This window comes from Balearica regulorum, chromosome 2 (genome assembly GCF_011004875.1).
Source record: "Balearica regulorum gibbericeps isolate bBalReg1 chromosome 2, bBalReg1.pri, whole genome shotgun sequence".
NCBI classification, from domain to species: domain Eukaryota; kingdom Metazoa; phylum Chordata; class Aves; order Gruiformes; family Gruidae; genus Balearica; species Balearica regulorum.
The window spans coordinates 71,030,151-71,044,750 of record NC_046185.1 but is presented as its reverse complement, the minus strand read 5'-3'; the positions used below and the strand labels follow the sequence as shown (position 1 = coordinate 71,044,750).

Sequence of the window (14,600 nt, the reverse complement as noted above, 5' to 3'; positions counted from 1 at the left end):
CTGTAAAAAGTAAGACTCTCCTGGAGCAGTCATGGTACTAGAAACAGCGGCATTGAACCTGTCACACCAGATCCACCAGAAGATCAAAAACACACCATGCCTCTGGCTGCTGGAAGGAAATTCATGGGTAAACACTCTGTGTGCACAGCAGTTGCCAGACCAGAGCCTCCTGGCCCTTCCACTACGTGGGATGAGTAGTATCACCTGCAAAACAGTTAAGTGCCTGGGCTCCACACGCTTTTATTTCTGAGAGCCATGGACTTGGCCAACAGTCTGCGTGAAGACGTCCAGCAATTCCCCACAGTAGCCTGCCGACAGCCTCAGCACGTCAAGACAATAGAGGGGCAGGTACGCCAGGAAGGACACGCACCTTTCTGTTAGCAGAAACCTCACAGGTCACAAAGGTCCAAGCAAACTTCTTGATGTTCTGCAGCTGTGGGCTGTAAAGGCTCTTGACAATGACGCGGAAGATTTAAATTGCCATTCTGCCTGTTGCAAATTAAATTTGGAAGTTTATGAGTAAAAAAGGCTTCCATAAAGAATGAATAATAAAAAAAATTAAGAGAATTGCAATTTTGAGCATATGTTCATATAAAAGCTGTAAATACACAAATAAGATTTTTTAATTAACTAAAGTGTACGCTCTATATTCATGTCTCTGACTACAGATAGCTAGATGTTCATTAAAATCATATATGCAGAGTATATGCAGCAGGTTTAAGTATTTGGTCAGAGATCTGTTCTTAAAGAAAACCACATCAAACTAATACAGACAGAAGCTGAGAAAAGACTTAAACTACATATACAAGACTTTCAAGTCTTTATAATCTTTCTTGAGTCACTGCCACAGTGCTCACCGACTTCTTGACTGTTGAGCTGCCCTTTCCCATTCACCACACAGGAGACTTCATGGGTCACGGTACATGCAGTTCAGCCTGGGACGGGACTCAAGCGGAAGACAATTTTCAGCTCCAGTAACTACAACTCACAGCAGGGAAACACACTAGCTGAAGTTACTGTTTGGCCAAAGTAGGCATGTAGAAAATGCCTTGAGCAACTCCTGCATGAACATTGCTTTTCTGTTCTCAGGGCACTTCTGATGTGACCTCAGCTAAAATTCCTGTGCCAAAACTGTAGCCTTGTTCCAACAAAATTAGTGCTACCATCTTCCCCTTCCTATTCATATGAAGCACAGCATCTTATAGGCATTTTTTTTTCTTGAATAGCATGACTGACTTTCTTACTTGAGTAAACACATGCATGCAAACATGAAACTGAATCTGTGTCAAAGTCTTACAAGCTAAGCACTTTCTACTTCTGCTCACTCTCCTCCCAATCTTTTATTGCATTCACACTAGATCTTCTTTGTTATAATACTCTGCTGTGAACTCATACCGTTCTGAGAGACAAGTCTTTTCTAGAATTGTCTAGGCTGTAAGGACAGCCTAGATTCTTTGAAGGTGAGTCTGTAAAGGACACAGACACAGGCATGGTGATGTTCAGCCTTAAGCAGAATCCACAACCCTAAGACAAGGAGCTCAAATACCTATTAAAGGAAAAAGCCTCAGAAGGAGCATTGCAACAGCACTATAGATAAGGAAGCATCCAAATTATCATAAAACAATAAATAAAGCTGCCAAGAGAAGAGCATATTCCTTCTGGAACACAGGCAGTTCCTTACATTACAAAATTTGATACCTACCTCAAATTGAGATTCACAGCCCATAATCCCCTCCCAAAAGGAAGCAGTGGGAAGAAGGATGTGTTTGATGGATGCATGCAGATGCTACGATTTCCTCTAGAGGGGCTTCTGTCAAATTCCTACCAGCCCTGCACAGAGACACTAAAAAACAGCCCTATGGCTCTTCCTCCCCATAAAAAGTCTCCAGCGCTGACTTGCACAGTGGTTTGCAACACTTGCAACATAGGTTGCACAGTGCAGTTACACCGAGTGGCTTAGCTCTCAATTGCTCTACTTACCTTCTCCTAACCCTCAAATCTTCTGCAATTTTCCCAGCTTTCCAATGACTGTTGAAAATCCACATTACAACTTCAGAATGTTCCTTAATTAATTATTTTAATATTTCCAGATTCAAGTTATTCAATCCACCCACACATTTCCTGTCAGCAGTTGCTGTTTAAGGTACTACCTTGCTACCAATTAAGTAGAAAATATTTTATCACCGCATTATATCTCACTATTTCTTTTAGAACAGTTCCTTACAGAAGGAGCTTTATGGAATGTTTCTACCTTCCCTACAGTATAGGCATCTCAATTCCAGAGCATCAAATCTATGCCATTGCTATGGTTAATCTATTCCTTACACATACACTCACAGCGTTTCTTCCAATTGTACTAAGCCACAGCAGCAAGTAAGTACAAGTTTCTAGTACAGGCTGCCAGCTCTTCTTTAAGTTTCCAAATTTTCCATTTGCTAAAACACACAGTAGTTTCAGCATTGTTTTCACTTGCCTTCTTAAATGGAAGATGTCTTAAAATGAAATAGTCTTCTCCTGTCATTTCTGAATTGTATTTGCATGTTTACAAATAGCCTTCAGAAACAGCAGTTACTGTTTAAAACTGATGTCTCAGCAAGTAGTTATGGGGAAAGGCAAACATCGGCTCAGAGACTTGCAAGTATTACACTTTATGCATTTTTAAAAACACACCTTCAACTGAGACCACATCGGCAGCTTATATGATCACAGTATCCATTGTGATACACAGCAAATATGGGCTAATCCAAGCCATCAGTGAAGTCTACATTCCCTCCATTCTCCGTATCAGAGCATCCTGTGGAAGCCACATAAAGAAGCTGGAAACAGGACCTGTTGTTCTGAGCCTCAAGGTGGAAACAGCCCCATCCTCTTCTAGAAGGGAGCATGCTGAATGACACTAAAAACTGCTGTCTTGTATTTACAACATTAAAACTTGTAAAATAAAACATGTTTTGGCTGACATGAAAAAAATCTAAATTCAAAGGCTTAGAAACAAATCTATCCCTAAATAACTTGTTCTTGGATGGGAGCAGACATGTTTTCTTCTAGTCCTCTCAAGCCCACCTATCTGCAATGCTTTCTGAAACACTCACCAATTCAGCACAGCTCTTGCTCTAGTTATCTACCCCACTTATCCAGGACTCTCTTTTGAACACCCTGCAAGTCTGCCTTGGGACAGCTGTTCACTGCAGAAAGGCTCCCTGCTCTTCCCAGAAAGCCATCCTCCCTGCATGGATTCGTGCTGTAGGATCCTGGCTCACGAGGTATCCTTTCGGGCTGCATGCAGAACACAATGACCAGGACAAAGTAAGTGTGCATTCATCCCTGCTGCTGCCCACCAGTGCAGCCTTCTTCAACAGGACACATAAAATGCACGAGACCTGTACAGTAAGCAGTAAAGAGTCAGAATTTGTGTCACTCAAAACTACTGCAGCAGGAGAGGGGAAGTGAAGCAGGAAGGAAGGAATGCACAGCTGAAGCAAGCCTGGGTAAAGGGTGAAAATGTACGAACGGCTCCAGCCAAAGTATATGAAGTTCTCCAAGTTCTCAAGTCTCATCCCCACCAAGGCCCTTGTTGGAGCATCTGACTGCCTCTTCCTGCCACATGATCTAATAAAATAAAGCTTGCCGCACCACCACGCCTCTCTTGGGCGACGTTGTCCATGACAGTGTTCCTCTACACCAGTACCACTGCAGGACATTGGAGGGAACGGGGGTGAGGGGGTGTTAAATGTTTGAGCCACTGGCTGGGGAACAATTGGTCTGTTCTTCAGGTGCTCTTTACTCTAGTAGCAGCAATTGTTCTACAGCTTTTTTTTTTTAAATTTCATTTTTAACAGTGCCACTTCATAGAAAGAAAGAAAAAGCAACTGTATGACTGACTCTCTGTGCATTTTGACAGTTTGAACTGAGTTATGATGTTAATGGACAGAATGCAATACTGCAAATCTGCTTCTAGGAGCTGTGCTACCAATCCCTTTGTGGTGGTGGTCTGTCAAGCCTTTGACAACATCTACTGAGTAACACTGCCTACACTGTGTTTCAACTCCAGCAACATACCCTCCATCTGCTTTGAGAAAACCTCCCAGCAGCTGCTATTTAGCCTATAACAGAGACAGAAAAATCCTAGTAAAATAGCTCGACATTAGAGCAATTCAAATTCAACACACAAGCCTGAAAGAGAAAAAACATGTGGGCAGGTTTACTAGAGCAGCCACAGGGCAAAATTCAGCTCTGCACGACAGGCCAGCACCAGGGCTAGACAGTAACATTACAGAGCCAAAGATAAACAAACCTAAATAAAGAACAGGATATGCAAATAGCAGAGTAATCTACTCGATATATTATTTAATCAAGAACTTTTGTTTTGTAGTTATAAATGCACCACCATCATTCTCTGCATCACTGTATTAAAAATACCACCAAGTATTCAAAATATATAAAACACACTAAACATAACCAGGTCAAATTTCTAACCTGTACATCTTGCTAGGTAGTGCCATGAAATGCACTTGCCCTGTGTAGGTAACTGTCTTTCAGGACACAACTCAGCTGGGCAGGATGCTAAAGATTACTATAAAATAAAGGTATTGGACACAAGAACGTGTTATTGCAATTAACCAGACAATTTATTATAAAATAGTCTGCAACATGGAGGATCAAAGAACAGTTCTTCAGAAACACACTGAAACAAGAAAGTAGATCTGTTCATACAGAACATAGTTTAACGATGCCTTCATCAATAAGATGGGAATTACTGAACGAAACCAAGTCAATTACTTCAAATAGCCTGTGAATTTACACGAAAACACAAACTAGAAGGTATTAACAAAATTGTCTGTTCTTTTTAAGTCCTTGTGTGGTATCTGAGAAACAAGCATGGAAAACTTCTGAGTAAAGTTGCTTTTGGTCCATTCTACCAAAACAGACTACAGAGAAAAGTAATCTGAAGACATAGCATTTCTTTTCAAACCTGGAAAAATCATGAAATAAACTCCAATCAGTTAGTCCAGGATAGCTTTGAAATCTTGACAAAGAGATGGTTCTGTCACTGTCTTCAGTAGTGCCATTGTATCCTTTGGGATCTTCCTGAATAGCTGCATCTTACCTACCAAAATATCAGAAACAAACAATTCATTACTACTGCAAGTAACTATCAATTCTGTTTTAGGGAAAATGCTAATAAAGTAATGAAATCAATGCTAGCTGAATCCAATTAAAAAGTTGGAACATCTGGAATATGGGGATAAAAAAGCTGTAATAAAATATGCTTTTATTCTTCCGCTAATAAATAACCAGGCTAATAAATAAAAAGGTTAAAAATCGTAGTTAAAGTATTAACAGAAAACCAGGGAGCAAATTCCTCCTACTATGACCTTGTAACACTTCTTTGTTTGGATTTAAGAATTTAAATTTTTTTTTTTAAAAGTATAAGACCATTTATTCAATAACTATATCCACCAAAAAAAGCCTTCTGTGAAACCATAGTTACTTTGAAAGACCCAATTTTAACCCTTGCTAAGGGCAAGGGACAGGTCCTTATCTGGTAGCTAATGTTTACCTACAGCAGGAAGGTATTCCCTCTACTTTCAGACATGACATCAAAGTAGCCTATCCTTGGAACTGACATATACAAAAAGATTAAAAAAATAAAATCACATGGAAAATGCACCTTTTGCTATAACACTGGCAACAGCAATTCTCCCTGCTGTGTTCCCTTCTAAGAGTAGAGGGGCTAACTGGAAAGCCACTCTTAAGGTAGAAAATTTTGGAGAATAAATGAGGCTCTTAAATCAGGAATGAAATTTTTATAAGAGGACATAACAGTTTTGAAACACCGAAGGTCACTGAGTCTATTGTCAACAGAATTATAGACAATAAAAAGGACTCTTTAAAGATTAGGAAGAACATGTAAAATCCTAGCAACAGTTACCTAAGTCCGTTACCTAAATGGAGTTGGCAAAATTGTCAATCATGCAGAAAGGCAGAAGTGCTCAATAAACATTTGTTTTGTATTTGAAAAGGAGACAGATGATGTATTTATATTTTATCATGATAAGGAAAGACTCTTGCTCCTTTCCCCACTGGTAATAATAGGAGGCATGTTAAACAGTAACTATGTTTTAAATACTTAACTCTGAATAATGACGACAACTCCAACTGACAAACCCCTAATGCTGATATTAACAGGTTTTGGAATAGTGGGAAGAACCTCCTCCCCAAAACCTATGAGCTTGATATTGATTCCCACGGAGAGTAATGGAAAGGCATGTGCATGGACACAAGAAAAAAAAGCTAAGTTTATATCAATTCCTGTCAACAACATGATCTTACAGGGGTAATACGTTTTACATAGCTGATACAAACTCCAAAATGACAACAAAAATGTAGTTGTTAAGTCAACACAGGCACTATTACCAGCTTTGGTTATCTCTGTGCTACAGATTGCTGCGCCATATAGAGACACTGAGCTAACTTTACAGCAACACACCTGAGAACCAGTGACTTCCCTGCCACAGTTTCTCTGATAGCCACACATGCTAACTGATTTCCAGAAGTAAGACAAAACTTAAAATACAGTGTTTAAAATTGGCTCCGGTATCTCTACTTTACCGAGGAATAAGTATGATGCAGGCCAAACAAAACTAACTTACAAGACCGAATAAAAAATTCCCTGTTAATGTCTCTTTAAATGGATTTTAGTGCATTCCTGCAGGATTAGGAGACACAGTATCTTACTAAATTTGGAAGACAATACAAATATAAACACTGCATATAATCAGGTGATTGAAAAATAGCCTTTATCTATGATCAGAGATCTTGGAAACATGGAGACAATGATGCACATTGACACCAAGGGTATGCATATGACTTATCACTACAGATCACAAGATGTCCTTGTACAGCTTTACAGTACCAGCACGCAGATGCCTCACCTTCCCTCCTGCTCAGCCCGTGGCTGGGGCATCTGGTGCCTTCGCAGTTCCTTTTCAAGTTTGAAATTACATTTAAAACCTCAACTAACTCTTAAAGAAGGAGAAATGCAGGTGGGAAGCAAATACACATGTAGTCAAAGCACCACTCAAAATTACAGTCACTGGTAAGTCTTCAAGTTGCAAGACAAGCTGACCCCAAACAGCCACCCTCCTGACAAATCACCTAGTAGATGTTTTGGGAGCTTTCCATAAAAACAGCAACTACAGAAGCGCTCCACCACGTACTGTATCGACCCTTGCAGCACAGGTGGAACAGGGCTAGTGGAAGTACAGGTAAGATGTCAGGGGCTATAAGTAAAGAGAGATCTCTTGGAGATGGCATTCAAGTTACTTGGGCCCCACTGGTCTGTTGACCAATCATAGCAGAAGCTTCCATCTTAAAAGTTTCACAGTAAAAACAAGTCACAGACTGCAAATTGTTTAGGCAGCCATTAAGCAAAAGTCTCTGAACCCTTGATCTTTAAGCAGTGTACTTGAAGTCTCAGATATTTTCAAAAGAAATTGGGCCTTGTAGGTAAGAGACAGTTGTCTTGGCATTACGGATGTGAAGAACATATTCCGCCTCAGGGAAGGTAAGATTTATGAAAGAGCAGCTGGAAATTACTCTTTTCAAGAGAACGTCACCACTAATTTTCTATTTGCCTTTGGACTTTTCCTGCTCCACCCCCACAATACTCAGCAAGTACAACATGAATAGTTCTCCCCAGGAATTTAGGAAGCAAGGTTATTCCATTTCTGCAAGGGCAATTCTCACTGCCCGAGAAGGCAACTGACAGATGGTCAGCTTTCACTTCTTGGGTTAGAAACTGTGCATGCAGAGTTAGACCTGGACCACACACAAGTTTCAGGTCAGTATTGTGGTTAGGCAAGTGGCTGTACAGGTACAGCAGAAGGAAGCTAATGATAATCATTATTCAAACCAGGAAAATTCCACCTCTACTTCCCAGCCCGTTTTCCCTGGTATCTGTGGCGATGCGATTTTGTGGACAGCAGAGACCACTTTTATGGCAGATGCACACACCCATGGAAGATGAGATTCTGCTGAACAATAAAGCTGCCTGGGGCTGCACTGCCACCCTGAACGTACTGACAGATTCAACAGCAAAGCACGCAGAGAGAAGGATGGGGGAGCTTTGGCTTGGATTGTGCTCTGCTGGTCAAAGATCCCAAGAACAAAACCTTCAGCATTAGAGATGAAAACTGAGGTGTGCTCTATATGGATCTTAGAGAAATGACAGAGGTCCCAGAGAAGCTATTATCCTACTGGGTGTGACTATAGCATTTTCTGCTCAGTTCTTCAGTTTCTGCCCTCTCCAAGTGAAGCAAGTAGCCATCTCTTCCCTTCCTGGAGGCAGGCCTGCTTCCCCAGTACTTCTAGAAGGGCTGAACAGAACTGGCTTCTCAGCAGCAGCAATCAGACATGGTGCCTCTGGTTTTGGTGTAACTCACGGCAAGGAGTTTCTCTGGGAGAGGCTGCTGGAATTCTGCTCCATAAGGAAAGTCTATAGCTGTCAGGAACGTGGCTGGTGCAATCCCAACCATCAGTTTGTTTCCTGTAAATGTTTAAGTGTCTTCTTTGATACATTCACACTGCATTACCAAAAAAAAAATCAGACTGTTTGCACTCAGGCTTTGCTGCAAGCCTTTGATATGGGGAGGAAATGCTTACTTCCAACAGCAGAATCACTCTCTTTTGGGGGCACTGGGCCTTAGTACAGGTATCAAAGGAAACTTGCCTCACATTTCAAATCAAATGGGGGTTATTCTGGAACCAGAATGAAGAACTTCTTGGTATTGCATAACAAAACCACCCAAGTAATGACTCATTCAGAGTGTGAATTACAGAGTCAGTGCTGAGATTCTGGCCTTCACCACAGCTAAATTCAACAACAGTACTGACCGCTTCAGAAAAACCTACTGCTGTTCGCTTTTAATATCTTTGAACTGAAAATTTTATTATTTCTGCGGCTGGCCTGGGGACAGGCCGCAGCACTGGTCAAAGAGAGAGCTCCCCAGAGGCCAGGTACACAGGCAGCTTCTTTCACCGAGTCAAAGGGTCAGAGATTTGCCAACACGACTCAGCTCTACTACAATATAGCACATGCAGGGCAGCAAGTGCTTCTGTTTCAAAGTGACCCCTGTGACACTTTTTTTTTATAGTTTGCATTGCAGGAGGAACTTACTTAGTTGCCACTTAATCTACATTTTTAAAAATAGAAAACTGAGCATTCATATCTCATTTAGTTAAATCTGGTGAGAATGTTGATATGATTAACCCAATCTTATTAAGCCTTCTGAACTGTACAAACTTATTGAGTGCGAAGCATCAACAACCTCCCCATAAGAACAAGGCTCTAGACCATCCAGTGATGAAAAAAGTACCATTTTAATTTGCCTCCTTATACTTAGTAAATTTGATTAAAATCAGAAAGCTCATTCATGTACATTTTAGAACAACATTTTATGATAAGAAAACTTAAAAAAATCCATTAGATTCCAAGTTTTATTACAATTAACCATATTTCAAACTGTAAAAATAATCAAATACTTACAGATTTTTAGGGGCTTAAGCAAGCATTTGTAAACAACTTTGTGGTTTGCCAGTTTGACAGTGAAGGCATGATAGCAGAGCCATTCTGCTGCCTCAGAAGGGAACACGCCAGATGCACCTTTGTTACCTAAAGCAACCCCTAGAGATAGCACAGGGAAATAATGTCACTGAAAATGATGAGCATTAAGAAGTATGCCTGGCTTCTCCTCTCTATAAAATCACTCCAAGATTTTTTTACTAAAAACGTATGTAGTCAATGAAGCCTCCTATGTCAGCAGAGAACTAAAAACTAAAACCTGAAACATTTTAATATCTTCAGAAAGTTGAGTTTAAGAAAAAAAAATGCACTGTGAGTCCTATCATGCACTCCATATTTTTCATTCTTATCTTTATCTCAAAATTACATGATCTGACTGCACATTCAAGATGATTTATTTGTCTAAAAAAAACCCACCAAACCCAAACTTGCTACTACATTGCCATTAACATACTATACCTGCGTTTTTTGCTTTCAGGATAGCATAGCAGCATGATGCAGTCTCAGAGATGATCCTTAGGAAGAAATAAGGATTGTTTCTAACTTGCTGGTTGAATGGAAGTTGGAGAACACAGGCGTGGAACCTGTTCACAAAACCAGCCTATTTAATCACAAGTAATTTACAATTTCAAGTGAAACTATGATTCCATACCTCAGGCACTATACAACATTTAAAAGCACCCAACAGTCATTAGCTGTATCAACACTGTTAGCATACAACAACTCTTCTATATATACACATCCCTGGAGCATCAGACACATATGTTTGTTTGTAAATTTTGTGCTGAAAGATCTTGAAGCCATCTGCTTTGGTAATAGAATTCTCTTCTGAGTGCAATGACTGTCTTGTGTGCAGGGAAAGTTAAACTACATATTCTCACCAATTACATATCACAGATTATGCAGCTAGAGAACACCAACGTGAAAGAGTGCCGGAGTAAGAAAAAACAAAACAAAAGCTCACAACAAGTTCTGTTGTTCAGGAAAACAGACCTCCAAATGACATAGTGCTCCACAGACCAGAATCCCCACTCTTTTGTCTATTTGGAAGCCAATTCTATGGCAATTACTTGTATACTCCATTTCACCTCTGTTTGAACATAGTTTAAAACTGCAGGGGGCTTTTTTGCCTTTTTTTTTTTTTTCTTCAGACTCTGGCATTATAATCCTGCTTATGCTGAATGTAGTCAACAAATTCAATGCTGATTTTTAATTACTTAACAATGGATATACTTATTAAATTAACCCAGCATAAGCATGATCACCTCAACAAATTGTAAAATTTTCAAATATTTAAAGGATAAACATAGTTACCACACTACAACACAGAGTTCTGGCTCAATTAACCTGCCATGCTGTTAGCATGGTGGACAGTTTTTCAAAGGTACTCTAACATCAAGACCTTTGTTAGAGTGTTACCATAAAAGCAAATAGAAGTAACCAAGTGATCATATCCAACATCAGAGAAAAACTGTAAGTCACTCACAACACAAAGTTTAAGAGTTTGACACATCAGTCCAATTACACTTCTTGGACACAAGGATGATACAAGTTGAATGTGGACCAAGCTGAATTTAAGAAACTAAAATGTTGCTTCCTAACAAGTACAAAGCTAGCAAAAGAGCAACACCTGATTTCTGTAAAGAGGAAAGCATCTCTTATACATTTTTGCATTAAAACAATAAACAAAATTACTTGGTGCTGCCAGTCATTCACAATCTTTGATGCACAGAGATTAGTATTTTCTCCCAACTTGCTTATCAGGTTTGATTTCTTTCCCTTTACCCTTATTTAAAACATTCACTTCCTCTGCTGGTCAAGAACACCTCACAAAAAAAACCCCAACAAGATATTACCAGCTAAGGAGCAATTAAGTCATTATCAGCAGCTAAGAAACTGCAATTAACTTGGTAGAATGAAAGGTCACTTAAGGCAAAGTTATACAGGTCAAAGTTCTATATGATTTTAATAGATACAAAGTTCTAAATATAAACTGGTTAATGAATGATAACACTTCTTGTCATCCTGCAGCAAAACAGACTGCTTTTCTTGAGGTCAGCTGTCAACAGCCAGAAAAAATGAAAATCCATTTAGTGAAGCGTCACTTAAACACATGCACATCAATATAATCCTATAGCCTGAATCTATTAATATCACATAAGAACAGTGCTGAAACAAGGATAACATGACTTACTCCTGACATTTACCACTGCACATTTTTATTGCACGTTTTCCTAATCTGTAGCTCCTCCATGTGTCAAGAAAGAGAAACGAAACATTCAGAGTTACTGCAGAAGACTGTGACCTACCTGTAAGCCTGAAGTAAAAATATCTTGTAGATGTTAATGAAAACTGTTCTAAGGCTGTTGATCTAGAATAGAACAGAAGTAGAGCTATAGGAATATTTTAGTGTCATGATATGATTTGTTCAAATTCAACAACATAAGATGATATACAGATCTAGAAAAAAAATATTTGAGGCTAAACTTCAAAAGATTTCTATTATGTACCTAAGTAACAATACTGTGAAGGATCAGTTCTGGAAGGTGCTGAGATGCCACATTTTAGTTGACGTGGACATTTCAAGTTATGTGTATTATCTCTCAAAATCAACTCTTATGTTAGAACTTAAAGCAGTTTTAATGCTCTTTATCACTAATCACAATACTTCCAAATATCCATTTCCATATTCCCACCTGTAAATCAAGAAATAAACAATGGCATTTCAGTTTGAGGACTGTAATCAATTTGTATTTCATGTTTTTGCCAGCTGTTCTACTTGAATTGAAGGAAAGACTTGATCTGATAGAAGTACGGGTATAACTAGAAAAAAAAAAAAAAGTAGTTAAACTCCATGGGCTGACAGACTAATTAAATTCTGTAAAGTAAGGCTCATTTAACTTCTCATGTTACAGAGATTGCCTGCTAATCAATGAGCCAGTAGCTAAAAGACGACTGTAACTAAATTCAGTTTAGAAACAGATTGGACATTGTGGCATTAAAGCTATCAGCTAAGGAACGACTTCAATACCTCAGGGCTGAATAATTCACCCTGCTAAAAAAAAAACCCCAAAAACCAAAACCAATAACCTTAAATACACACCGTATGTATTTCTGAAACACACTGTCCAGCCATACCCATTATTAATGATTCTAATGACAACCAGGTTATACTTGGTGATCCACACAATGCAGGAGCACAGGCTGGAAGCCACCTCAGTTCACCCTGGCATTCTAGTGACTTAAGTCAAGCTTATTAAAAGCAAGGCAGCCCTTGTAACAAACACCCTCAGAGTTCTGATTAGTATCTCCCAGACTAGTAGCAAGAATGCCCTCATCAGTGTAAACTGTCTCTTAGAAACACGGCTAGTGAATAAATCTCTTTGGCTGATGATTTTAGTCTTCTGTTGTTACAGAAAATCATGTCATATAAATTTCATTCCAAAACTGACCAAGCTTTTCTGTTTTGGAAGACTACTGAATCACTCTGGTGATGGAAAACCTCCTCCTAATTTCCCACTTAAACATATGCATGGGCTGTTTATACTAAATAAGCTCAATATCACAGCAATATTATCCTTCAGTTTAAACAGTTCTTTCTTGTTAATCTTAAGCAAATGTCTAATGCCATCTCTAGGAGTCTGTGTAAAGGGTCTACAGAGCTCTTCAGCAGGATACATTGTCCCATCCCAGATTCTATGCTGCTTCAGACTGCCTTGTGTATATACACTACCATCTATGCTACCACCTGAAGTATACCAGAGGGAACACCTCTGATGTTGAAAGGATTACTAGTTCCTCTAGTCTATATAAAATTAATCCCAATCTATAGTTCATGTAATAATTACTGCTTCTTCTAGGAAGGTACAAAAAAACCCAGTTTCAGAACAATAAATGTAGTTCAATGATATCAGGTACAATACAGTGCATAACGGTGAAAGAAGCTGAGCTGAGGCGATTGAATAAACTTTCTCAGAACCATGTAGTCACCATCCGGCATATGACTTTGGTTCACTAGTGACCTGTGCCACGTTTGATGGTGTTAATGTACATTCCGCTAGGATGGAATGAAGAAAATAGCAGGCTGCACAGCAGAATAAAATGTTTAAATTACGATATAAGAAACAATTGTAAAATCTACTTTGCAGTTGATTCACAATACACCCTTGTGCTTCTCACATTGTGTACGACACACTATAAAGCTGACACTGGAGTATACAACTCTATTTACCTGGAGTAATCGCAGTAAACCTCAAGTGTCTGTATATCTAATAATAAACCACACCACGGGATCAAACGACAATCTGGCAGCTGTTTAAATTTGGAACATCCTGGGATATCATCAACAGGAAAATTCACGACTGTCTTATTGGGGTTTATTAAAAAGCCATACTCAGGAATACCTGTCGCTAGAGTCCTAAAACAGATATAAACAGTTAGCCTAACTCTCCCCACAAAAGCAAACAAAAAACCCCACCATGCTGCCAGACACACTGGATCTTGCATAAAAGGACAGAAACCAAAGAATAAAGGGAACCATGGCGAACTCTTTAGGTTAAGGAACACAGCTAGAAATAAACAAAACTGAAGATACTAGAGGTAAATAAATACATTAAATAAATTAATAAGCTTAAGGATATGAGGATAATGGAGAAAAACTTACAAATTAATGCAAACTAAGAACAGAAGGCATGAAATGTTTGAGACAAGCTGCATAAACCACACTCACAGACACCATTGAGATCAAAATCACTGGAAAAAGACGGATGAAAAGTTATTGTTTTTGAAGGTTAATGAACACAAGCAGAATCCACATAACAGGAACCTCATGTATCTGATGAAAAGTTTTGAACTTTCTCCACAAGTTTTCCCTAAGGACGTTTTCATTGCCACAATGCCTGCTGATTACCTACTGCACACTGGATCAGCAGTGTCATCTCATGGACAAGCAGCAGTTTGTCTTACTTGGTGATGTAATTATGTGCAGGCTTCATCCTTTTAAAGAGTGAGAGGAAGA

At 39.2% G+C, this 14,600-nt stretch overlaps 1 protein-coding gene across 1 annotated transcript in view; it reads right to left on the bottom strand.

Moving 5' to 3' along the window:
* Window positions 1-4,613: 4,613 nt before the first annotated feature.
* TERT (telomerase reverse transcriptase) overlaps window positions 4,614-14,600 on the bottom strand; it is a 33,224-nt gene continuing 23,237 nt past the window's right edge. The window contains exons 11-16 of the mRNA XM_075747111.1: window positions 13,815-14,000; window positions 12,280-12,406; window positions 11,893-11,954; window positions 10,043-10,167; window positions 9,548-9,685; window positions 4,614-5,107 (exon numbers count right to left, since the gene is read on the bottom strand). Of these exons, the coding sequence (XP_075603226.1) occupies window positions 5,004-5,107; window positions 9,548-9,685; window positions 10,043-10,167; window positions 11,893-11,954; window positions 12,280-12,406; window positions 13,815-14,000 (742 nt within the window). The 3' untranslated portion in view covers window positions 4,614-5,003. The remainder of the gene's footprint in view (window positions 5,108-9,547; window positions 9,686-10,042; window positions 10,168-11,892; window positions 11,955-12,279; window positions 12,407-13,814; window positions 14,001-14,600) is intronic.